The 23,960-nt window shown below is 45.5% G+C and overlaps 1 protein-coding gene across 1 annotated transcript in view; it reads left to right on the plus strand.

Moving 5' to 3' along the window:
- CCDC18 (coiled-coil domain containing 18) overlaps window positions 1-23,960 on the plus strand; it is a 73,164-nt gene that overhangs the window by 43,975 nt on the left and 5,229 nt on the right. The window contains exons 21-27 of the mRNA XM_075003545.1: window positions 4,425-4,638; window positions 6,333-6,432; window positions 8,957-9,073; window positions 9,495-9,638; window positions 11,197-11,400; window positions 13,836-13,973; window positions 22,934-23,134. Of these exons, the coding sequence (XP_074859646.1) occupies window positions 4,425-4,638; window positions 6,333-6,432; window positions 8,957-9,073; window positions 9,495-9,638; window positions 11,197-11,400; window positions 13,836-13,973; window positions 22,934-23,134 (1,118 nt within the window). The remainder of the gene's footprint in view (window positions 1-4,424; window positions 4,639-6,332; window positions 6,433-8,956; window positions 9,074-9,494; window positions 9,639-11,196; window positions 11,401-13,835; window positions 13,974-22,933; window positions 23,135-23,960) is intronic.

The following is a 23,960-nucleotide window of genomic DNA, read 5'->3' on the forward strand; positions in this document are numbered from 1 at the left end:
ATCTGTGCATCCTATTTCTTGTCCCAGGGCATAAAGGGCAATTCAGCTGTGCGCCTCCATCAGGCTGGGTCTGTGCTACACAATGAGGTTGATGTAAAGCAGATTACATTGATGGAATTACATCAGTGTCTAAACTACAGCCTTGCTCCCACTGTTGTAAGTGCTCTGCTACCCTGACATTGTAACTCCATCTCCACAAGCGCTATAGTGCTTGTGTTAGTGTAATTAGGGTAACACAGATTCTGTCAGAAGACACCTGACTTAAGTGTTACTTGCAATAACGCAAGTTGAAATTGTGAGTGTTGGGGAGCCAGGAACCAGGTGACAGCCTGGCTCCCAGCTTCCCTCTGCTTCCAGCTCCCTTTAGCTTGTGAGAGCCGGGAAACTGAGCATTTTGGGTATGCTCGCTGGTCTTGACATCTTCGCCCATTGCGTTTCCCTCATTCTCCTCCCGAGCCCTGAAAATGTGTCAATCCCTGGAAATAATACAGAGACCCTCAAAATTAGAAGAAAGAATTTTTGGTTTCCCTCCACATTACATTGCCAACACGGGTGCAGCAACTGTATTCTCAAATGGCCATCCACTTGTTCCACTTGCCATCGTTGAGTTCATGTGATCCCTGAAACGAGTGCAGGGGCCCAGACTGATCTTTAAAGGGAGAAGGAAGAGGATCAGAAAGTATAAGAAAAAAGAACTTTTGGTTTTCCCCTTCACTGTATTGGTGTTGGGGAGAGTCTTTGGCTTTCCCGTGCATTATAAGGTTTCCATGCAACAGCTGTTCTCAAGTGGCCATCCACTGAGTATCCCACCTCCTGTCATTGCATGCGTGTGATTCCTGAAAGTAATACAGGGGCCAGGACTGTATTTGAATGTGAGACGAAAGAGGATAGAAAAAGTTCAGGAAGAAACAATTTCTGGTTTTCCCGTTCATTATGTTGGTATCGGAAAGGGTATTTGGCCTTCGAGTGCATTATAAGGCTTCCACGCAACATCTGTATTCTCAACTGTCCATCCACTGAGTACCCCACCTCCCATCATTGCATGCATGTTGTGGTCCCTGAAAATAATGCAGGGGCTTGGACTGCTTTTTAAAGTGAGATGAAAGACAATAGAAAAGTCTAGCAAGAAAGTATTTTTGATTTTCCAACCCATTATCTTGTGCACATGGGTTTAACAACTGTGTTCTCAGCTGCCATCCGCTGAGCGTCCCATCTCCCGTCACTGCATACATGTGATTCCTGAAAATACTACAGGGGCCTGGACTGTATTTGACAGTGGGAAGATAATGGATAGAAAAGTATAGGAAGAAAGAATTTTTGGTTTTCTGACACACTGTACAGATATTGCCCACACGGGTGCAATGACTGTGCTCTCAACTGGCCTTCCACTGAATGTCCCACCTCCCATCATTGCATGCATGTGATCCCTGAAAATAATGCAGGGTCCCATGCTGTTTTTTAAAGTGAGAAGAAAGAGGATAGAAAAGGGCAGGAAAAAAGAGTTTTTGGTATGCTCTGGTATTGGTTAAAGTAGGGGCTGCAGTGAGGGGTCAGGTGAAGTGGTACCTCCCCACAGCAGCAGCCAAACCCAGAATTTCTTAGTCTCCAGGGAAGACTTTTCCCCAGCGGCAGCAAGCCCCAGTATGGGTCAAGGTAGGGAGTGTTCAGTGGGGAGCAGTTGAGGTTGTCCTTCCTTGGTGGCAACAAGCCCCTTAGCCACCGGGGGAGACTTCCGCATGGCAGCAGCAAAGCCCCTAGTATCTTAACCACTGTGGGAGACTTCCCCATGGCAGCAGCAAAGCCCCTAGTATCTTAACCACTGTGGGAGACTTCCCCATGGCAGCAGAAAAGTCCATAATATCTTTCTCGCCATTGAAGCCCTAAATGCACAACTGGCAGCACTGGCAGCACCGAATGGCAAACACATCCTTTTTTTATCATAGAATCATAGAGCTGGAAGAGACCTAAAAAAGCCATCAAGTCCAGCCTCCTGCCCTAGGCAGGACCAAACCCATCAGATCAATCCAGCCAGGGCTTTGTTGAGCCAAGACTTAAACACCTCCAGGGATGGAGACTCCACTATTTCCCTGGGTAAACCATTCCAATGCTCAGCCACCCTCCTAGTGAAGAAGTTTTCCTAATGTTCAACCTAGACCTTCCCAACTGCAACTTGAGACCCTTGTTCCATGTTCTGGGTTGGGTTGGGTTGGGTTGTGGGCTACCCACATGATGTGTCTGAGTGCAGGAAAGACCCAGACTCTGTGGTGCCTGTGGGGATGGAAGGGTTTGCACACAAATGTAAACTGCTGAGAAGTTTCTGAGTGTGTTATGTAAGCACGACCCCCAGCACAGCCTTGTTGCCGTGTGGTGCGGTGGGGCAGTGGCTGGTGCCAGGCAGCTCAAAAAAAAATAGCAAGTGTACAGACAGAGCTGCAACCTTCCTGCAGGGCCTGTTTGAATGGATAGATGCACTCACAATGCTAATAACACAGAAAGAAAGAAGCCATTCATCAGGCTCTCATACTAACACAAGCCCACAGCTAAAGGCTTGCTGCTCCCTCTTGGAAATTCTGGGTCTTCCTGTTACTGGAGAGCAGCAGCCAGTGCAGAGCAGTGAGAGGGGCATTGTGGGTTACATACAGGACACCTCTGGAGGCTAATAAATTCGCTTTTAAGATGTGGCATTTCCACACTTGCCTTTAATCCAACTTCTGAATTCAAGCTTGACGCTGTACCTGTCAGGTAACTGCGATTTTGTAGTTTTGAGATCAGTGCACCCAAAATCGATGTAATGGTCTTTCCAGTCAAGACAGTCACATGGTAAAATTGAGCTAACTGAATTAAATTCAAATTTGTCTCATAGTGTAGAGTCAGCCTAAGAAGAAAACCAGGCTGCCTTCTGGAGAGCTGGGCAGCTGGCCTCCTCCCCACCTTTTTGCTGGGAACTGGGGCAAGAAATTTGGGATGCTGGTAGAATTGTCAATTTGATGGGTAGAAGAACTATGAAATTGACAAGGCTGCCTGTCTCAGCTTCTCAGGTATGAGTAGCCCCAGGTGGCTTCCCCCTTCCCCCGGGGGGGAATGAGGAGCTGGACAGCAGTGAAGGGGCCTATGGGGAGACCAGGTTCTCAGCTTCTCATATTCCATCTCTTAACATGATGGAAGTCCTCCTGGTGAGGATGTGCGTCGTGCACCACTGCAGTAATTACTGTAGTGGCTGTAAGCCAGCCTAATATAGTGTGACTTACCTTTCTAGTGCAGACGTATCCTCTGTTCCCCATCTTGATGCCTGTGGCATCAAGGTGGAACGCAGTGTGCTCTTCTGTTTCAAATGCCATCTTTTTGTGAAGAAATCTCCTTCACTTCACCCTATTATTCAATTTTTTTCACATTATTTTCATTGGATAATTACAAAAAAAAAAGATGGAAGAAATGCCGTCTCATATTTCTTTGAATGGAAAAGCAAAGCACTTAGTTAATAATGGCAGACTCTACGCTCTGTAAACTCTAAGGGTTTATAACTCGTTCTTTGTGTGATGGATTTATGCCCTTAGTTGATGGGCACAGCATCTCTTTCTGCCTCAGAAAAGGGTGTATCCTCAACAGATATTTTTGGAAAATTCCTTTGAAGTTAGTGTCCAATCCCAGAGAAGAAAGATTGTCCAAGGAGCCAAGGAGACTATCTTTAGTCACAGTCCTGGTAGCTGGGTAGCAAGACACCCTACTTCTCATTCTACTGGGGAGAAGAGATCTAAAAAGTGCCAATAATTCTGTCTGCCAAACTCAAGAGCACCAATTACTTCAGTGCCAGCATTGAGCCCAGGAAAGAGAATCTTTATGCCATTCTCTTTGGGTGCCTAAAGACATACCTGCTCCAAATGTAAACACAGCTCAGAGCAGAAAATGTACTGATTCCTTGATGAGGATTTGAGGTCTCCCCACCCCTCCCCCAGCATTAAGAAATCTTTTTATGCTTTTACATGAAGAGCCACAGGGGACTCAGGTGGCCCCAAAGCCCCACAATGTTACTATTTAAAACATTCCTTGTTTGCATAAATACAAGATAAATGCACCTGCAGTGGCATCCACACTTACTTCAACATCTGTGTTGGTAGAATAACCATTCTTTCTTTGAATGTTTCCTCTGCATTTTCCCATTATTCACCTATTTTCGCTTCTTAAAATTCAACTCTCTTAAAGACTAAGATTAGCAAATAGAAGTGAAGAGGTTGGAGAGTGTGCAACCTTCATGCCTTCACAGAGGGGTTGGTCGTGCAGTCTTGAGTTGGAGTCTGATTTTCTAGAGTGTCTTCAAAGTTATGTGAAACTCAGTATGGGTGCATACTGCAAATATGAATGTTTAGAGGCCACAGTTAAAGTTGCTGGAACGTATCTTTAATTCTCAATTTCTATTCGCATAACAGTGCATGATCTGGAAGATAAGCTGCTGCAGAGTGAGACTGGGCAAAAGGTTGCTTTACACAGAATAGAAGAACTAGAGGCTGAACTACAAAATGCCCATGGAGAATTAAAAATCACTTTGAGACAATTGCAGGAATTGCGAGATGTGCTACAGAATGCACAGTTATCTCTGGAGGAGAAGTATGCTGCTATCAAGGATCTAACAGCTGAACTTAGGTGAGCTAAAACCTATTCAGGTCTTGAAAATTTAATTCCATTGATCTGATTTTTTTTTTATTTTGTTTTTGTTCATTTTTGTTCTAGGCACAGTGAGGCATGCTTCTTATTCTTGCTGATGCTTTCCATCTTTCATCAGCCTCATATAATCCAATGGATTTATGTAATTCATGGTCTTTCGATAGCTCTTTAGTTTACTTTTATTTTCTAGAAGCAAAAATGCTGAGACTAAAGTATTTATTGGGAATGCCTTAAAATAATAAAAAACTTTTAATCTGTTGCTCAAGTTTAGAACTGTTAAATCACATTAAAAAGAACAACTGTCTTGTACAATACAATGGTTTAATCTTTACTACAGCAAATTAATGATACTTTCTGATACACACTTTTTATTGCACTGTAGTTCTGCTAACAAGTGAATAGTGGGAAGTCCTTATTTTGACAATGGTCATGAAATGCATTCAGATTTTTTTTGTTCAGTTCAGTGTTTACCTCTATTTTAAAATAATTCAGTGTGTGATAAAGAACAGGGACCGACATTTTCAAATGTGTTGGCTTAAAGTTACACACCTTCATTCACATTAAAGCACCTAAAATGTAAGTGGACATATTTTCTGAGTGCTAAGTAGCTAAACCATCCACTGAAGTATGTGCCAAGCACTTCGAAAATCAGAACAAGTATGTTTGAGGCTTAATTCAGTTTACTCAGTCTATAGCTAAGAAGTGTCATACCATGAATGCACTATAAAATGTATTTTAAAATAGTTTTAAATTTAATTTCACATTCCTGGTTGAGAAAGGATCTGCCTGTGAGTTGCTTTGCTGATATAGAAGGCAACACTTATGGCAGACCTATTTTCTGTCTCTATGGACCTGTCCTTATGTCTTAAAGGCGGCAATGGCATGGTGGAGGGAGGTGCAACATGCTACTACTATTAGGAGGAGAGAGCAGAGGGACCTAGAGACAACAGACTTCTCTCTTCCATCTCTGATGCTTATGCAAACTCACTAGGCACTGGGGAGAAGGGGCCTTTCGTTTCCTGAGTTACATACTCTCACCATCTGTTTATATATCTCAGTTGTAGCTTGTAAAGGCTTCACTTAATTGTTTTCCATGTAAATGTGCACTTCCACTTCCCCCATTGCACTGCATGCTCTATCCTTCTTCTTATCTCCTCTTGACTGACCCAGACAAACCATATGAAAGCAGGAGTGCAGCATGCAACAACACCTGACACCAGGCTGGGGACAAAGAGGCTGCTAAGTAAAGCCTGAAGAAGCTACCATTAAGGCTAGACAAAAATGGAGAAACGGGGGCCTCACAAGATAAGGAAGCTCCAGATAGGGCATTGGTGGAATCTCTCCCTCCTTTCTCAAGTACCCATGTATCCCCCCACTTTCAGATTTCTCCCCACCAAAATGTGCAGTCAGAAGCAGGAAGTGCCCTGTGTCGACAGAGTAGAACTGAGGCAGAAACTGTTCGGCCAGGAAGTTGGGATTGATAATGCTAAGTATGATCAAAATTGAAATAACAAACATCTCAAAAATGAATAAAATAACTCACTTGGCTTTTTAGAATATAAAGTTTATCAGATTCATGAAAACTTGATTCTTTGAAATCTGGGAGGGTAGTTGATAGATATAGCTTTATAAAGGAGAGAGAACATCTACATTATTTTATGTGGAAATTGCAGACACTGTAAGGGTGAAATAGAGGACAAAAAGCAAGAACTTCTTGACATGGACCAGGCACTGAAAGAAAGGAATTGGGAACTGAAACAAAGAGCAGCTCAGGTGAGATTTAAGCATGTTACGTTAATATCCTACACTGTGATTATTTGAAGTATAACAAGTCCAGCATTTACTCACGCTCAAGTAATCACTAAGACCCCTTGCTACGTTTCAAGAAATTAAGACTTTATTGAAACTGTTCATTTATCCCTAGCTGCATGTTATGTTCTTGTTCAAGGGGTTCCGTGTCTGTTTGCCTACCATTGAGACATTTGTAAAGGATGTGTCTAAATTTTTTCTGTGTGCCTTTGTGAGGCTTCAACCAAATACTGACTAGCCTCATGGACTCCCCACTGCTCTCTCTGGAGGAATTTTCTCTCTGTCACCTGCCCCAAAGACTGTTTATCATGGCAGTTAGATTAGCTAAAATGGCCTGTGACTTCAAGCTAAAATGGATTGACTTTCCTTACCCAACTTGCTATGAGGATAAAGTGGTAGTATATACTTCTCCCTTATTCATTCTTAAAGTGGTCACTTTCCTCAAGCCACCCATACTACCAGGAGATAGTTAGGTGGTATGAGAGCTCATAATTACTTCTGTAAAAGAACAAAACCCAGCTGTCAATCCCCAAGTTTTATCGTCATAGTAGTGAAGTTATGGCACGGGCAACTTCCTGTCAGAATTCGTCAAAATGGATTAAGACCTATACAGAAAAATCAGTCAGCTGGAAGGCCTGTTCTCCATTGTAGCTGAGCACATTTGACTAGGTCTACGACAAACTTGGAATGTGCTTTTGTAATGTTCCTATTTTATAAATATGTAGAGCTGCTGATTGCAGCTTAGTCTGTATTTTTTTCAAACTTCACTCCTTGATCTGGCTTGAAGATCTGAAACCAGTTTAGGAGAGCAGTCCTAGGCTGCTTCTATACTCTCACTCTCCCATTGGAGATGGCATTGTAACGAGGCAATTTGAAGCAGGCTAATGAGGCACTAACATGCATATTCAGTGCCTCATTAGCATAATAGTGGCTGTGTGAATTTCGAAGTGCAGACTTGGAATTCCAGATTGATAATGAAGATGGGGGCAGCTTCGAAATAAGCACCCCACTTTGACTTTCCCTTACTCTAATCTAGTTTTGTGGGAGTAAGGGAATGTCGAAGTGGGGTGCTTATTTCGAAGCTGCCCCCAACTACGCTGCCAATCCGCAGTTCCGAGTCTGCACTTGGAAATTCGCACAGCTGCCATTATGCTAATGATGTACTGAATTTGCACGTTAGCACTTCATTAGCCTGCTTCAAATTACCTCATTAAAATGCCACCTCCGATGGGAGAGTGAGAGTGTAGAAGCAGCCCTACTGTTATTCTTTAAATAGTCTTCTGAAACCTCATATTAGAGAGTTGTTACTGCCTGCCATTCTCCCACAAGTGGGGATTTGTACTGACAGTACTCAAATAAAAACGGAGAAAGGTTCCTACAGAGTTTCAGGTGGAATCTGAAGAAGGTGAGGTAACTGAGGGTGCATGAAGATCTTCTATCAAAGCATTTTATCTCTAAACATATCTAATGCTTTAGTGCATTAGAAAGGCACATTTCAAGAATGAGGCTCTACACTGACAGTCTGCTCACAGAAGTCAGTGTAAAGCTGAGTAACCATACTGTCTTAGCAGCACCGAAGGGTCCTGCGGCACGTTATAGACTAACAGAAAAGTTTTGAGCATGAGCTTTCGTGAGCAGAGACTCACTTCATCAGATGCTGGACACAGAAATCTTCAGGGCCAGGTATAAATAAGCCACAGCAAGGCTGGGGATAACAAGGTTAGCTCCGTCAGGAAGGGTGAGGCTTACTACCAGCAGTTGATCTGGAGGTGTCATTCTGTCTTACTGCCTCTGTGTTGAGGTATGGACAAAATCAGTGAAATTATGGAACTAGAATTGTTTTTCCCTTCTCTCCATGGCTGTGTCTACACAGTGCTCCACCCAGTACTGCTGCTGGTAGAGCTATGCAAAATGAGCTTCTTGGGATTGCAACTGGTGTGCCCTGGGAGTTCGGCATCAGCAGAAGGGGTGCTGGCACTGCAGAGGCCTTGTGGACGTGCCTCTGCCAGCAAAAAGCCCCTCTGTCGCCAGACCCTTATGCCTGAAAACATTTTTTTAGGCATAAGTGTTTGGCGACAGAGGGGCTTTTTGCTGGCAGGCACACATCTACATCGCCTCTTTACTGCCGGCACCCCACTCTGCCGAGACCGAGCTCTCGAGGGCTATGCTAATGAGCTGCAGGACCATGCTAATGAGCAGCTATTTGCAATTTTGAGGCTGCTCATTAGCATGGACCTGCCAAGAAAGCCACACCATGCAGACCCAGCCTATGCGTTTAGCCTCTAAGGATAAGCTTCTAAATGCCAGACCTCTAATCCATTCTTAGGACATTTGACTGATAATACTTGGAACCACATTCTCAGGGCCAAAAGTGATTAGTTTTATTAAATATTTTGAATTAGCTTATGATCTAGAGTAGAATATTTCTAAAATTCTAAATAGTACTTCAAAACAATGTTGCTTTATTTTTTTTCCCTCTTATGTTTAGGTTACCCAGTTGGATATGACTATTCGTGAACACAGGGGAGAAATGGAACAAAAAATAATTAGATTAGAAGGAAGTTTGGAGAAAACAGAGTTAGAAATTAAAGAACGCAATAAACAGGTATTGTTATTAATGACTCAAAGTCAGTCTGTCATGATAGATAGAATAACTAGAATCTTCATGAGATCGAGGAATGGATGCAAGCAACCACTGGTATAGCATAAGACCAAAGTGATGTTGACGGTTTAGGGGTTTCTTAATTTTTTTAGTGTGATTTTTCTTACCATTGGAATTACTTAGAGTACACCATTTAAATTTTTTTTTCTAAATTGCTCTATGGAAAGAGAAGGCAACCCTCTTACTTTCTAAAATATGCTCCACACATGATTCTATAAATTTAAAAAAATGTGTTGGTAAGGGAACTCACAGGAAGGTGTAGAATTGGAACTACTTCTAAGTTTTGAATTTGTTAGGATTACATGGTGTGCCTTAAGGGGAAAAAAAACCTGTTCTTCTGACTTTAAATGTTTTTTCTATTTAGCTTGAGAATTTAGATTGCAAGCTACAGCATTCCAAAGATGAGCTTCGTGAAAAAGAGTTTGAACTACTCCAGAGAGATCAAGAAATAAATCAGCTAAAAAAAGAAATTGAAAGAAAACAATATAGAATAACGGATATTGAAAAAGTAGGTTGTTTTCTCAGATAAACATGTTTTTCCAATTATTAGTTTTCTCACTAAATGTTATTTAGGCTCAGTCTAAGGAAGTGTTTGGTTTACTAAGTAATACTCAACAGAAGACAGTTGTCTTCTCATTTAATGTAAGGCTTTCAAGAAAGTATATTATTCCTAGAGAAATTATTTGGTGGAGTTCTCAACTGAAGTTTATTGTATTTTCTTTATTGGACTGAGATGGTATTAGAGTAACTAGTTGTTTAGAAATAGTTGGGTATAGAGATCTTCCTTACCTCGCTTGAAAAATAGTGTTTCATATATTTGTCTGCAGAATCCTGAATCCCCTAAATTAACCCAGATTCCAAAGCACTCACTGTAACTTTGCATCAGGTGGGACTTCTAGGCCAGTCAAGCTGATTGCTCCAAATTCTAGCAATCTTCTGACTTAGGTATGAAAATCAGTTTCACTGAAATGCAGTTGAAGAGGCAAAACATTTTAAAAAAAGTAATTTCTTTGTACATGCTGCATAACTAGCTTGTGGAACTTATTGCCACAAGATATCAAAGACTATATGGATTTCAGAAAAAATAGACATGTTGTATGTATAGTGAGAGCATAAATATTGTACCCAATCTAATTTATTTTGCAAGGGATATAGATTTTTATATATTTTATATTTTATATTTATTTTGCAAGGGATATAGATATACTGCTTCACAGTATAAACCAAACACTGACTGATGTGAGTTAGGAGCTGCATCTACACGTGCACGCTACTTCGAAGTAGCGGCACCAACTTCGAAATAGCGCCCATCGCGTCTACACGCGTCGGGCGCTATTTCGAAGTTAACTTCGACGTTAGGCGGCGAGACGTCGAAGTCGCTAACCTCATGAGGAGATAGGAATAGCGCCCTACTTCGACGTTCAACGTCGAAGTAGGGACCGTGTAGAAGATCCTCGTCCCGCAACGTCGAAATTGCTGGGTCCTCCATGGCGGCCATCAGCTGGGGGGTTGAGAGATGCTCTCTCTCCAGCCCCTGCGGGGCTCTATGGTCACCGTGGGCAGCAGCCCTTAGCCCAGGGCTTCTGGCTGCTTCTGCGGCAGCTGGGGATCTATGCTGCAGGCACAGGGTCTGCAACCAGTTGTCAGCTCTGTGTATCTTGTGTTGTTTAGTGCAACTGTGTCTGGGAGGGGCCCTTTAAGGGAGCGGCTTGCTGTTGAGTCCGCCCTGTGACCCTGTCTGCAGCTGTGCCTGGCATCCCTATTTCGATGTGTGCTACTTTGACGTGTAGACGTTCCCTCGCTGCGCCTATTTCGATGTTGGGCTGAGCAACGTCGAAGTTGAACATTGACGTTGCCGGCCCTGGAGGACGTGTAGACGTTATTCATCGAAATAGACTATTTCAATGTCGCAACATCGAAATAAGCTATTTCGATGTTGGCTGCACGTGTAGACGTAGCCAGGCAGACATGTCCATTAGAGGCAAGTTGCTTGATAAATATTATCTATAGGATTTCTTGTTCAGTATCTGTTTTATTTAACAATTTAAATTACTTACTGGTTACAGACAGTGAAAGATCAAGAGAAGTGCATTGCAGACCAGTACAAGGAAGCATTAGATTTAGGTCAGCAGTTGAGGTTAGAACGAGAACAGGCACAGCACATTCACTTGGAGCTGTTGGAGACACGCCGGCTGTTGGTTCAAGCTCAAAGAGAAACTGACAGACTCTCGCAAGAACTAGAAGAAATGAACCATCAATCTCGAGAAAAGGTGACAAAACATGTAATATATTCAAATAGCTTTGGTTTTCGTGGCAGTGGAGTCATTCCCTGTAAAATGGTGATTTTTAGAGCATGGAGTATATCGTTTGTTTGGTGTATAAAGTTGTCAGCAGAGCTACTTGTTTAGCTTTGGACTGACAAGGGACTGTTGTTATTTTCTCAATTTTATAATAGGGAGCATATTGTTCAGTTGAATTTCAGTTCCAAAACCCATACTCTTGGCAAAATTTCAACTGTTTTATGGGTATCTTGTGAATTCTCAATGCCCTAATTTAAAATACTGATGACTAGAAATGTTTTTTGTAAGTGGCTTAGGTCCCTTTGGTACATAGAACATAAAGGAAGCATTTGAAATATTCACATGTGAAAACTAGCTACTAGTTTTTTTGTAGATTGTGGCTGTTTCTTGCAAAGTGAGCTTTTGACCCATCTTCCTCCTTTTTCCCTTCTGCCTGCACAGTGATCAAACTCAGATGTAGTTCCTGAGCTCTCCTTAACGTGACACTGATCCCTCCTAGTGCCCTGACAGTATTAGGCAACACAGATATGCGTGTTGTCTGCTCTTAAGAGATGGTCATGAACCACCTCATTCCCACCATGCTCCAGAGGGATTGTGTTTGTCTTAAGCATATTAGCATCCAGCTGCTCCTTAATCATTCCGTCTTGCTTTGCAATAAAACTATACAGAAATCTGCTGTATGTGGGTGAGGCTCAGTTTTAACTTTTAGCCAATTCAGAAAGGGAAAATTCTAAAAACTATAAATGAGCCTTGTGCATACAATGTGCATGTGTGGGTTGTAACTATATTACAAAGTAAGACACAGTGATTAAAGAAGGAGAACGAGGCTTATTTGCTGGAGATAAAGGAGATCTGAATTCTAGTCCTGACTCTTGCCTATTAACTTCATCTCTCTGCCTCTCTTCCCCATTTGCTCACCTATCTCACCGGAATGTTATGAAGATAAATATATCAGTGTTTGGGATGTGCTCAGATACAGCAGTGGTGGTGGCTGTAGAAATATCAAAAGAAAGTGAATCTTACAGGTTGTGATGAAATATTTGCAGCAAACATAATATTTAACTTACTCCTGTGCCAGTCATTAGTCTTGGGACGTACCTACTTGCACAGCCACACTGTTGTAGCTGATTCTATTAGCACCACTTTGTATGAATAGTAAAACAAGATTTAAAAAAAGTTTATCGATAAAGAAACTGATTTTAATAATAAGTATCTTAATTTCTAATGATTGAATAATAATTTGGGATTACTGGCCATTGTGATAAGTAATGTGACCACTTTTATTACCAATAAAAGGCAGTCAAAAGAATATGAATATACAGTAAAACCCTGGTTCTCCCAACATAATTGAAACTAACCATTGGTTGGGTACCTGAAAATGTCAAAAAAGCAGGGTGGGTTGGGGTCGTGGAGGGAAAGGCTGGTGGGGGCAGTGAGGGGTTGCCTAGGTCCCTTTTGAAATGACGGCAGCTGGCTCCCTGGGACCTGAGATCTGGTTAATCCCAAGCCAGAGCCACAGCCGGTCCCAGGGAGAAGAGCCCTGCTGACTGGGACATGGAGTCCCAGTCGTCCCAGGTGGGCAACCCCTGCTGGCTGCAAGGCGCAGAGCCCTGGCTGACCCCAGGGTCCGAGCTGCCACCAGGCCCAGGGAGGGCTGCTAGCTGCCCTGAGCTGGCTCCCTAGAGCCAACTGCCCAGCAGTCAGTCATTGCCAGCCCCAGGGTGTGGAATCCCAGCATCTGTGGCACAGAGCCCCAGCCGGCCCCAGGAGTGGGGAGCTGCCACTGGCCCCGGTGTGGGGAGTTGTGGCTCCCTGGAGCTGGCTCCCTGCATGGGCAGCTGCCACCTGCTCCAGGGCACAGAGCCTCAGTGGGCTGCTGGCTGCCCTGGCGCCATCTCCCCTGGGTGGGCAGACCACGCTGTCCCAGGTGGGCAGACACCCCTGGCTTGGGCAGGGAGCCACTGGTGGGCCCTGTGGGGCTGCTGCCTGCCTAGGGTAAGCTTCTGGCTGTACAGTGCTGGGGAAGATTATCTCCCCCCCCCCCGCCCCCGTTATCAAACATGCCATTTCATACCACACCGCCTCAGTGTATATAAAATGGAGAGTTGGTTCACTGGGGGTCAGATAAGCAGGGTTTGCCTATATTCTGGTAGTATTCAGTTGGCTTGGATTTGCTCTAGAAGCTAACTATAAAGAAGTTGACTGTGGTTTGCTAGCTCCTGGGTGCAGTTTCTGTGCTGCTACTGATCCAGTGTGGACAAATGAGGTAAATGTTTAATTTTTCTGTGCCGCGGTGCATAAAATGGGAACGTAATGTTGATCAGTCTTAAATAAAATGTTTGGATGTAAGTTGCCGTATAAGTGCAAAGAACCATCAACATTATTTATTATGTTCAATCTTACAGGAAGCTCGGGCAAACCATTTGGCAGAAGAACTTGGTGCTGCCCAAGCACGTGAAGCTCAGTTACAGGCAAGAATGCAAGCTGAGATAAAAAGTCTTTCATTGGAAGTAGACTCCTTAAAGGAAGCTTATGAGCAGGAGGTAAAAGATAAAACTGAACTGACCTAGCATTGTACTGTATTGTGCTAATGGGTGTTTTCCTCCACTCAGTCCAGCAGAGTTCCCTCTAATTTTTTATGTCCATGTGCAGAATGACTTTTGTTATGTGCCTCAGTATGGAGGTGATGTGTTGATATATCACGATCATATTGAGGCACATAACAAAAGTCATTCTGCATATGGACATTGTTGTGGGATTTGGGCCAAGGGGTTGTGGTGTAGTAGGGGGCTCAGGCCTGACACCAGGGGTTGGGGGCAGAACGGTGAGGCCTCTGGCTGAAGTTACAGGTTCTGTGGAGGGGCTGAGGGTGAGGGGTTTGGGGTGTAGGACAGGGTTCAGAGCTAGGGCAGAGGGTTGGGTGTGGGCTCGGAGTGTGGCTGAGGATGGGGTCTTTGGGATGCAGGCTGTCCTGGTGGGAAAGACTCCCCAGCTCTCTCAATACAGCATCTCATGGCCAGGTGAGAAGTGCCTTTCCATTTCCCTGGCAGCTCCAGCAGTCATGTCTGGGGGATGAGTGCCTGTCCCCCAGGTCCACAATAAGCTGAGGGGGTTGTGGAAGGGGTTCCTGTGCCCCAGCAGCTCTGGGTCAGCTCTGTGTGGGGACCAGTAGGGAGAGCTGCCTCTTCCCCAGCCATGGCACCTCTGGCTTGGGGCTGGTGGAGAGTGGCATCTGTTCCCTAGCCATGGAAGCTTCAGGCCAGAAAGGGAACTTTGCCATAACTACTCCCAATCTGGTGATCCTTGCTAAGCCCGGGGAAGAGGTCGGGAGTCTGGAAGGCAGGTTTTAGGCTCTCTTCCTTGGCATGTTAGCTGAGACTCCCCTGCAGACTCCTCCAAAGCTAAGTAAGTTCTTCTTGATATTCAACAGGTGGGTCCATCTAAGATTCCAAAGAAGTCTTCAAGGGAGTCAGGATGTCTCCTCAAACCCTAAGACCAACCTGAAAGGATCCCTTCTCACATACTTTAATGAGTAATTGAGTAATTGGTTAAAGAATCCAACATAGTATCAGATTTCCATCCATTGTGGAATTAGAAGTAGATCCTTATGAAGACATGCTTGCTATATCTTTCAAATTATATGTTTGATAAAGGGGAAAACTTAAGACCCTCACTCAGACTAGATCTTTCAGTTGAAAAGCCATAAACAGAAAAAGGGGATACTGTTTCCAGAAAGGAAGATTCCTCCAGAAGTCAAAAGAAGGATAAAGAATTAAAATCACAGAAAAGAAAAGGAAAAACAAACAAACAAACAAACCTCTAAGAAAATGTCCAAGAGGTCCTCTCTACTTCTTCCATTCTCTCTTCTGGGAAGTATGGTTCAAAAACAATACTCATCACTCCTAATTCTAAGGGAAGGGTATATTTTCTTTACAATGGCTTACCCAGTATATCTTCCCTAGCAGCAAGATCTCCTATCACAGTGTCTGCTCTCACATACAAACCCAACTTAACTGATCTTGACAACCCTTGCACTAAATGTCTAACCCAAATGAATACTCTTCCAGGATGATAAAATTGCCTCCTGCTCTCCTGCACCCCATCTACCTTGTGTACCTATGTAAGTGTGGACAAAGTGTTCTTGATAGTTGTTAAGAAACGGAAAGTAACTCAAAGAAAGCAGGCATTTCAGTTCATTTTGATTTTCTTCATGATAGTCAAGACTGAATCTTAATTGTTTCATCTTGTTGTCATGGGTATTGAGATATGACCTTATTATAAATACAGGCTTATTCAAATCATTAGTGGACCACTTCTGGGGTCCAGTTTTGTGAAAGCAGTATAGCTAGCCAAAACATCAGTCAGATCTATATTTCTAGAACTCATCACCTTCCCACCAGACTACAAGCCCTTGCATCCCACTCCACTTGGAGATATATGTCTCTTTTTATCATTCTTATTTCATGACATCCTCTTCTTACTAGGAATCACACCAACAAGGCAAGTCTCAAAAATCTATCCTACTTAGATACAAATTCTTCTACATATTCCATAAAGACAAGGTTGTGTTTCTTATTAGCAAATTATTCTTATCTGGGGGCAATGCAGCCTTTCATACTAACCATGAAATCACACTATTCCCCCAAACCCTAATACCAGAAAGAGAAAACATAGCACAGGATTGAAGTGAGGAAGGCAAGTAATATCAGCTTTCCACGTGTGGGTGGGTAGTTGGTCTGGTTTGTTTTTTAAATGACATCTGCTCCATTCTTTAAAGGCCTACAAAGGTTATGTCTTCAAGTGAGAGAACCCATTCTTTCCTGGAACCAGAACTTGGTCTCATAAAAGCTTATGGTACCACTGTTTGGATGTCTGGCAACATAATTCTTGGGATACTTCTCCTGGAAAGTGGTTTTCTTAATAGCCATCACGTCAGCTGGAAGGGTCTCAAAGCTCTGTTCTTTCACATCAGAGCCGCAAAACATCATCATCTTCAAAGATATTTTTGCCATCATCTCAGTTTCTGCCTGAAAGTGGTTGCTCAATTTCATAGCAATCCAGCAGTCTACCTGCCTGATTTTACCAGAAGCTGTGTGCAAGTAGGAAGGAACGCCTTCAATCATTGAACATTAGACTAATAATAGCATTCTATGTAAAGAGAACTAAACCATTTTGAAACTCCACCGTGCTGTTCATAGCTGTGGATGACAGGATAAAAGGCCTCCCAGTCTCTTTTCGCAGATAATTTCATCCTGAATTACTTGATGTATTTGCACTTGTTGTGATCAGGCAGATGTTTTGCCACAGTCATAGCACAGTTCTGTATTCAGGACATTTGTGATACAATGATCTGGTCATTGATGCACATTTCTCCTCTCACTATGCTATCACTTAGGATTCCGAAGATGATGCCAGATTTGATTCTGCACTGTATGTGTATACTAACTCTGATTCTTCTTCGAGTGGTCCCCCTGGGTGGTCCACAATAGGTGTTGGGCTCACCCGGCGCCGCAGATCGGAAATCTTCCAGCAGTTTCTCCTGGATCACACATGCGCTGCCCCCCCCGCGCGCGCCCGGCCGCGTGTGCAATCTGGTCCCCGCCAGTTCCTTCTCAACCGCCATCAGCTGCAGACGGAATCCACTCAGGCTAAGGCCAGAGTCAGATTAAATAGTGTTTTTTTCCTATGTGTAATTTGTTGGTTTTGGTTATTAAAAAAAAAAAAGAGAGAGAGAAAGCAAAGACAAAGAGAATATCAGCAAAAAGAAAAAAGAGAGGAGTTGCAGCAAGCGGGACGAGCGGAGCACACAGCCCCCAGCCGCATACTCAGACAAGCGGCAGCGCGCGTGGCAGAGGCTGAGCCTCCGGTTATACAACAGCCGGCACGCACGGCGCCTAGAGCGTCAGCCAGGCAAGCGCCAGACCCGGCGGCACCGGCCCCCGCAGCACCAACGGTGCAGGGGCGCCGGGCACAGAGCCTGCAGGCACCGGAGGAGGATACCCGCGCGGCACTGACAGCGGGGCCGAGATCCCCGGCACGGGAGGGGGCGGTGCCGGCCCCACAGGGGAGGGGCAAGGCAAAATCAAAAGCCCGGCACCGCAGTCCATCTCCGGACAGGGCTGCGCTGCTGTTAGCACCAAGCCCTCCCCCTGTGATACACACGCTGCACCGAAGGCCTGTGTCTCCACCGGCCCATCCGGAACCTCCTTCTCCGTTCCTCCAACCAATGTCACCCTGGCTTGGGCCACCCTTCACCATTTCTGGGATTGGATCCCCTGGAGTACTATCACAAGCCAGTTTCACCTCTATCTGTGTCGTCACAGAAGTCTCGCTCTCCCAGACATTGGGGGTACACACCCCGTGAGTGGTCTAGGTCTCCATCCCCGGACCCTTGCCCATGCTGCCATGGTCGTCCTTATCATGCTGGACACAGACACCACAGGCCTACACCCAGGGGCAGGTCCCCCCCCCGGCTGCTCAGTACCCCCGTGGGCACTCCCGATTGGGGACAGAAACACAGTTGTCTCAAGGGGAGTTAATTTTAGAACCCCGAGACTTTCCTTCACAATCCTCCAGCGAGCAAGTGTATCATCGACCGCAGGAGCCCGAGGGTTCGAGGGAGGTTTACCCTAGTGGTTCCTCCTCATCCTCCCCAGATGAGGCCATGGCCCCCGGGGATGTCTCTCCCCCGGATGACCTTAAACAGTTTCAGGAGATGTTTAAAAGGGTGGCTTTCACGCAAGACATTCAAACGGCAGAGGTGCAGGAGAAACATCACAAACTCCTGAAAAATTTGAGACCCCCGGCTTCATCCAAAATTGCTATTCCGCTGGACGAAGCCATTTTGGAGTCAGCCACTACTATATGGCAGACTCCGGCCTCTGTTCCGTCTATGAACAAGAGAGCGGATAAGAAGTACTTCGTCCCAGCAAAGGGCATGGAGTTCCTCTTCAGTCACCCACAACCAAATTCTTTGGTGGTCGAGTCGTCCCAGCAGAGGTCAAAGACTTCTCAGTACAAATCGGGGGGATCGGACAAAGATGCTAAAAAGCTAGAGCTGTTTGGCAGGAAGGTATATTCCTCTCCTACCCTGCTATTGAGAATGGCAAACCTAGCAAACCATAATTTTGATAATTACTCCAGGCTTACTCCCCTCATGGATTCACTTCCGGAAGACAAAAAGCCGGTGTTAAAGGCGATTATTCAAGAGGGCTATGCAGCATTGCGGACGGGAGTCCAGATTGCCCTGGACGTGGCGGACATGGCGGCACGTTCAACGGCTACAGCAGTGGTCATGCGTAGAGAATCCTGGCCCCAGACGTCGAGTATCCCGAGGGACCTACAGGCGAAGATCGTGGACCTTCCCTTTGATACACAAAAGCTGTTTGCAGACTCAACCGACTCGGTCCCTCACTCCAGTAAGGACTCGAGAGCTACACTTAGAACCTTGGGCATTTATACTCCCCCATACAGGAGAGAAAAAGTTTATCCTCAGCAAAGACGCTACGCTTACAACCACAGCGTGCTCAGTATCAACGGGGCTACGGCCAAGGGTGCTATCAACAGCAGCAACAGTACAGAACTCGTAGGCGACGTTCTCAACAAAGCCGTACGCCCTCGGGTCAGGCCCAAAGGCAACAAGTTTGGTGGATATGTCGGGGGCTGCACTATCAATACCCTCGCTCAATGCCACTCTCATCTCATGTTCCATCATCGCCTCAGACCGTTCCACTCCCAATGGCAAAAGATCACCACAGACAAATGGGTGCTGGAGATCATAGCCATGGGTTACGCGATCCCCTCCCAGTCGCTTCCACCGACGAAGCCTCCCACCAGGCCTCACTTCAGGGACGCTGCCACGAGGCAAGGCTCAAGCAGAAGGTGAATCACCTTATGTTCATAGGGGCGGTGGAAAGAGTGCTGGAATAATTCCAGGGGAAGGTTTTTATTCATGCTACTTCCTACCAGAGAAGAAAACAGGAGACTGGAAGCACATCTTAGATCTTCGGGGCCTCAACCGTTATGTGCGCAAGCAATGTTTTCGGATGATCACAGTTGCCTTGATACTCACGGCACTGGACGATGGAGACTGGGTTGCAGCACTCGACTTACAAGATGCTTACTTTCATATAACAATCCACCCGGCACACAGACGCTGCCTTCGCTTCACGGTCGGCCAGGAGCGCTTACAGCACAGGGTTCTTCCATTTGGCCTCTCCTCGGCCCCCAGAGTCTTTACCAAAACCCTGGCAGTGGTGTCAGCCTACCTGCACAGACAAGGGGTGTTTATTTTTCCCATATCTGAGCGACTGCCTGCTAAAAGGGGCCTCGAAGGCAGAGGTCTCACGCATGATACGCGTCACAGCGGACACGTTTTCTTCGCTGGGCCTAGTCATCAACCTCGCAAAGTCAGAGTCCGAACCCACACAACATATAGAGTTCATAGGGGCACGCATAAACTCTATCACAGCAAGGGTGTACCTACCCGATGCCCGCTTCCATGCCATCAGTTCGCTGGTGCAAGTCATCACATACAGCCCCACTGTGCCAGTCTTAATGTGCTTACAGCTGCTGGGCCACATGGCGGCAGTGACGTTTGTGGTACAGAATGCCAGGTTGCACGTGTGAAGCCTGCAGCATTGGCTGGCGAGCGTTTACACACCGGCATCCCACACTGTCCACAGGGTGGTGTCGCCCACGACAGAGGTGCGCAGATCCCTGGCGTGGTGGGAAAACCCCGAGAATCTGCTAGTGGGGGTGCCTTTTCATCAACCACACATTTCTATTTTTCTTACTACCGACGCCTCCCACATAGGATGGGGAGCACACATCGGCGACAAGGTAACGCAAGGGCTATGGTCCCCTGCAGAACAGACACTGCACATATCCATACTGGAGCTCAGAGCAGTGTTCAACGCCTGCAAACATTTTCGAGATTACCTACATGGCAAAGTAGTCGGAATTCAATACCGACAATACCTCCACTATGTTTTACATCAATCGACAAGGAGGAGCATGATCCCATGCCCTATGTGTAGGATTGTAGAATTGGTGCATCGCCAACAACATAACGTTGAAAGCCTTGTACTTGCCCGGTGCTCACCCCATGAAAGCAGATCAGCTGAGCAGGCGCTTCGCAATCACGCGCGAATGGCAGATCTGCTCCGATCTGCTACGGCGCATTTTTCATACATAGGGGTTTCCCCAGATCGATCTGTTTGCCACCCAGTACAACAAAAAGTGTCCCCAGTACTGCTCCAGGGCAGGAATGGGGCGGGGGTCCCTGGGGGACGCATTCATGTTTTCATGGAGGGGCTCCCTACTTTACGCGTTTCCCCCTCAGCGCTTATCCACAAGGTCTTGCACAAAGCCACAAGGGAGAGAGCTCGCATGATATTCATAGTCCCGCTTGGGATCGGCAGCAATGGTTTCCCTTGCTTCTGCGCATGTCGGACCGCCCACCGCTCCCTCTACCGGTGGCGCCGGACTTACTCAGGCAGGCTCAGGGGTCCATAGTGCACCCGCACCCTCAGGGTCTGCACCTACAAGCAGGGCTAATCCATGTCTCAGCTCCTTAAAGAGCACGTGTATGGAGGGAGTACAACAAGTCCTGGAATGTAGCCGAAGGACCTCCACCAGGAGGACTTACAAGCAGAAATGGACTCGATTCACAGCCTGGTGTTCCGCCAAGCAGTTAGCTCCCCTTGACGTTCCTATACCTGTAATACTAGAATACTTATTGGACCTCGAGAGGCGGGCTTTCTCTATCCTCGCTAAAGGTCCACCTTGCCGCTATATCAGCCTTTCGGCATATTCCCACGGTATTCGCCCATCCTATTGTTACCAGGTTCTTGAAGGGGCTGGTAAACCTGTACCCCCCTCAGAAACCGCTTCCACCATCGTGGAATTTGGACTTGGTGCTCAGCACGCTATCGGGTCCACCTTTTGAACCATTAGCCACAGTTCCCATATGTCTCCTTACGATAAAAAAAACCTTCCTCCTTGCAACTACGTCAGCCCGCAGGGTGAGTGAGTTCACGGCAGTGATGGCAACGCCGCACTGCACAGTATTCTCAAAGGAGGCGGTAAGCTTAAGGCTGCACCCAGCCTTTGTTCCAAAAGTCTCTTCGGAGTCCAATCTTAACGAGCCAATAGTTTTACCCTCGTTTTACCCGAAGCCTCACAGCTCTGGCAAGGAGGCACGCCTGCATCTCCTGGATGTGAGGAGGGCGTTGGCCTTCTATATAGACAGAACTTAGTCCTTCCGGACAATGGACAGGCTTCTAGTCTCTCTCGCTCCCAGGTCAAAAGGAGAAGGTCTCTCTTCACAGAGAATCTCAAAGCACATTGTGTCCTGTATAAAAATGTGTTACGAGCTTCAAAATACTCCTTTGCTGGCCCTGCCCAGGGCTCACTCCACCAGGCGGTGGCGGCGTCAACAGCCTTCTTCAAGGGCATCGCGTTAAAAGACATCTGTAGAGCGGCGACCTGGTCATCCTACGACACCTTCGCCAAGCATTATGCCCTGCCTTGGGTATTGGAAGAGGATACCCGTCTGTCGACAGCAGTCTTCTCGGGGGCAAGCTGCACGTAAACCGATTACCCACCTCCTTACTTGGGTTACTGCTGGGTAGTCACCTATTGTGGAGCACCCACGGGGACCACTCGAAGAAGAAAGAGAAATTACTCACCTGTAGTAACGATGGTTCTTCGAGATGTGTCCCTGTGCGTGCTCCACCACCCTCCCATCCTCCCCGCTTCAGATCTCTGTCTAGTGTTTTTCAGGAGCATCTGAGGCGGTTGGTCAAGGAACTGGCAGGGACCGGATCACACACGCGGCCGGGGGCACGCAGGGGGGGCGGCGCGCGCCGGCGCATGCGCGATCCAGGAGAAACTGCTGGAAGATTTCCGATCTGCGGCGCCGGGCGAGCCCAACAGCTATTGTGGAGCACCCATGGGGACACATCTCAAAGAACCATCATTACTACAGGTGAGTAACTTCTCTTTCCTCCACCTTTTCAACTGCTTGGGAATCCCTGTGCGTGGAATAATACACATGTGCAATTACTTGGAAAATTAAAAATGGTTCCTACTCTTTCCATAACTGTTGTTCTATGTGATGTATTGCACGTGACCTGCCCTCCGGCACCTCTACATTGGAGTTCTCCAGAAAGAAGGAACAGACCCGTTACTGAGTTGGTTGGGCACTTTTTACTGGCACTATCAGTATGCAGCAGTACAAAACACTCAAGCCACCCTGAGAGGTATCGCTGAGGGAAAAATTTCTGATAACTGTGTTCTGGGCTTGCACACACCTAGCATGGAATGGACATGTGCAATCTGTCTCCAAGAACAACAGTTAAGGAACATTGGTAATCACTTCTCATTAGTCAAACATCCTCATGTGTTAAGGATGATAAGTTTTTAAATTGTTATTTTTACCCCTTCCAGTTTAAAACAAAATCTGTATAATTTTCCTCACTTTATTTCTCAAAATGTCTAGAAGCTTGCACATCAGGCAAATCAGGAAACATGGCTGATGTCCGCAGACAGCCAGAAATCTGGCTCTCATCATCTAACTGGACAGCTGCAGCAGCTGAAGCAAGAGTTAGAAGAGGCTCAGGACACTGTCAATAATCTACAGCAACAGCTTCAAGCCAGAAATGAAATGGTTCAAGCTGCAAATGAAGCACTGCTTGTGAAGGTGAGTTAACACAGCAGTGCATTGTCCATGAGACATTTAAGGCCTCTGTAGGCAAAAAAAGCAGCTTCGCTATGTCAACAGAAATTAAGAAAATGAAACTAATTACCCTGTTTAAATATGACGCCCTTTTGCTTCATTTTTGCTTTTACAAGGAATGAAAAGTCCATAAGAGTTAGCAGAATTGACCTAGAGTTTTACTCTGCCATATGGAAGAATTGGATTTGAGAGCAGTTCAGTCCACAATGAATTAAGGCATCTACATATCTTAAAACTCAGTCATTTCATTGTGTGAAAAAATATTTTTGAGAGACTAATTTGTGTTTTACAAATGTAAAAATCCTTAATACGTTATTCGTATATATAGTGTAGCAATCCTTGTAACCCCTATTGTTTTACTTAGCTTTAAAACTATCATTGAGCTGTGCCATATAGATAATGTGTATAGGATGTAAATAGCTTGATGGCTCCATTGTTTTAAAGTGAAAAGGTGGCAGAGTCTCAAAATTCCAATACTACCACCTAGCGTGTAACTAGCTGGAGCAGCTGTGTATGGTGAAGTCTAGCTCTTCCGTAACAGTTTTTTTTTTTTTCCATGTGATAGGTTAGATAAAAGTTTCTTTCGTAGATGTTCTACTTTACAGGAAAACCATTCTGCTCCTCTGGGACCGTGCAGATCACACAGTCCAGAATAAAGTACCTACGAATTCAGGGCAAACCCTTCTCAGTTGAAGGGATCCAGCTGTAGATTGATGTTTCAGAGAAGGTTAGATTAATCTGATTGCCTTAATGAAATCCTAGAAATGTAGGTCTGGAAGGGTCTTAGAAA

The sequence above is a fragment of the Carettochelys insculpta genome, chromosome 9 (genome assembly GCF_033958435.1).
Source record: "Carettochelys insculpta isolate YL-2023 chromosome 9, ASM3395843v1, whole genome shotgun sequence".
In the NCBI taxonomy this organism is placed as follows: Eukaryota; Metazoa; Chordata; order Testudines; family Carettochelyidae; genus Carettochelys; species Carettochelys insculpta.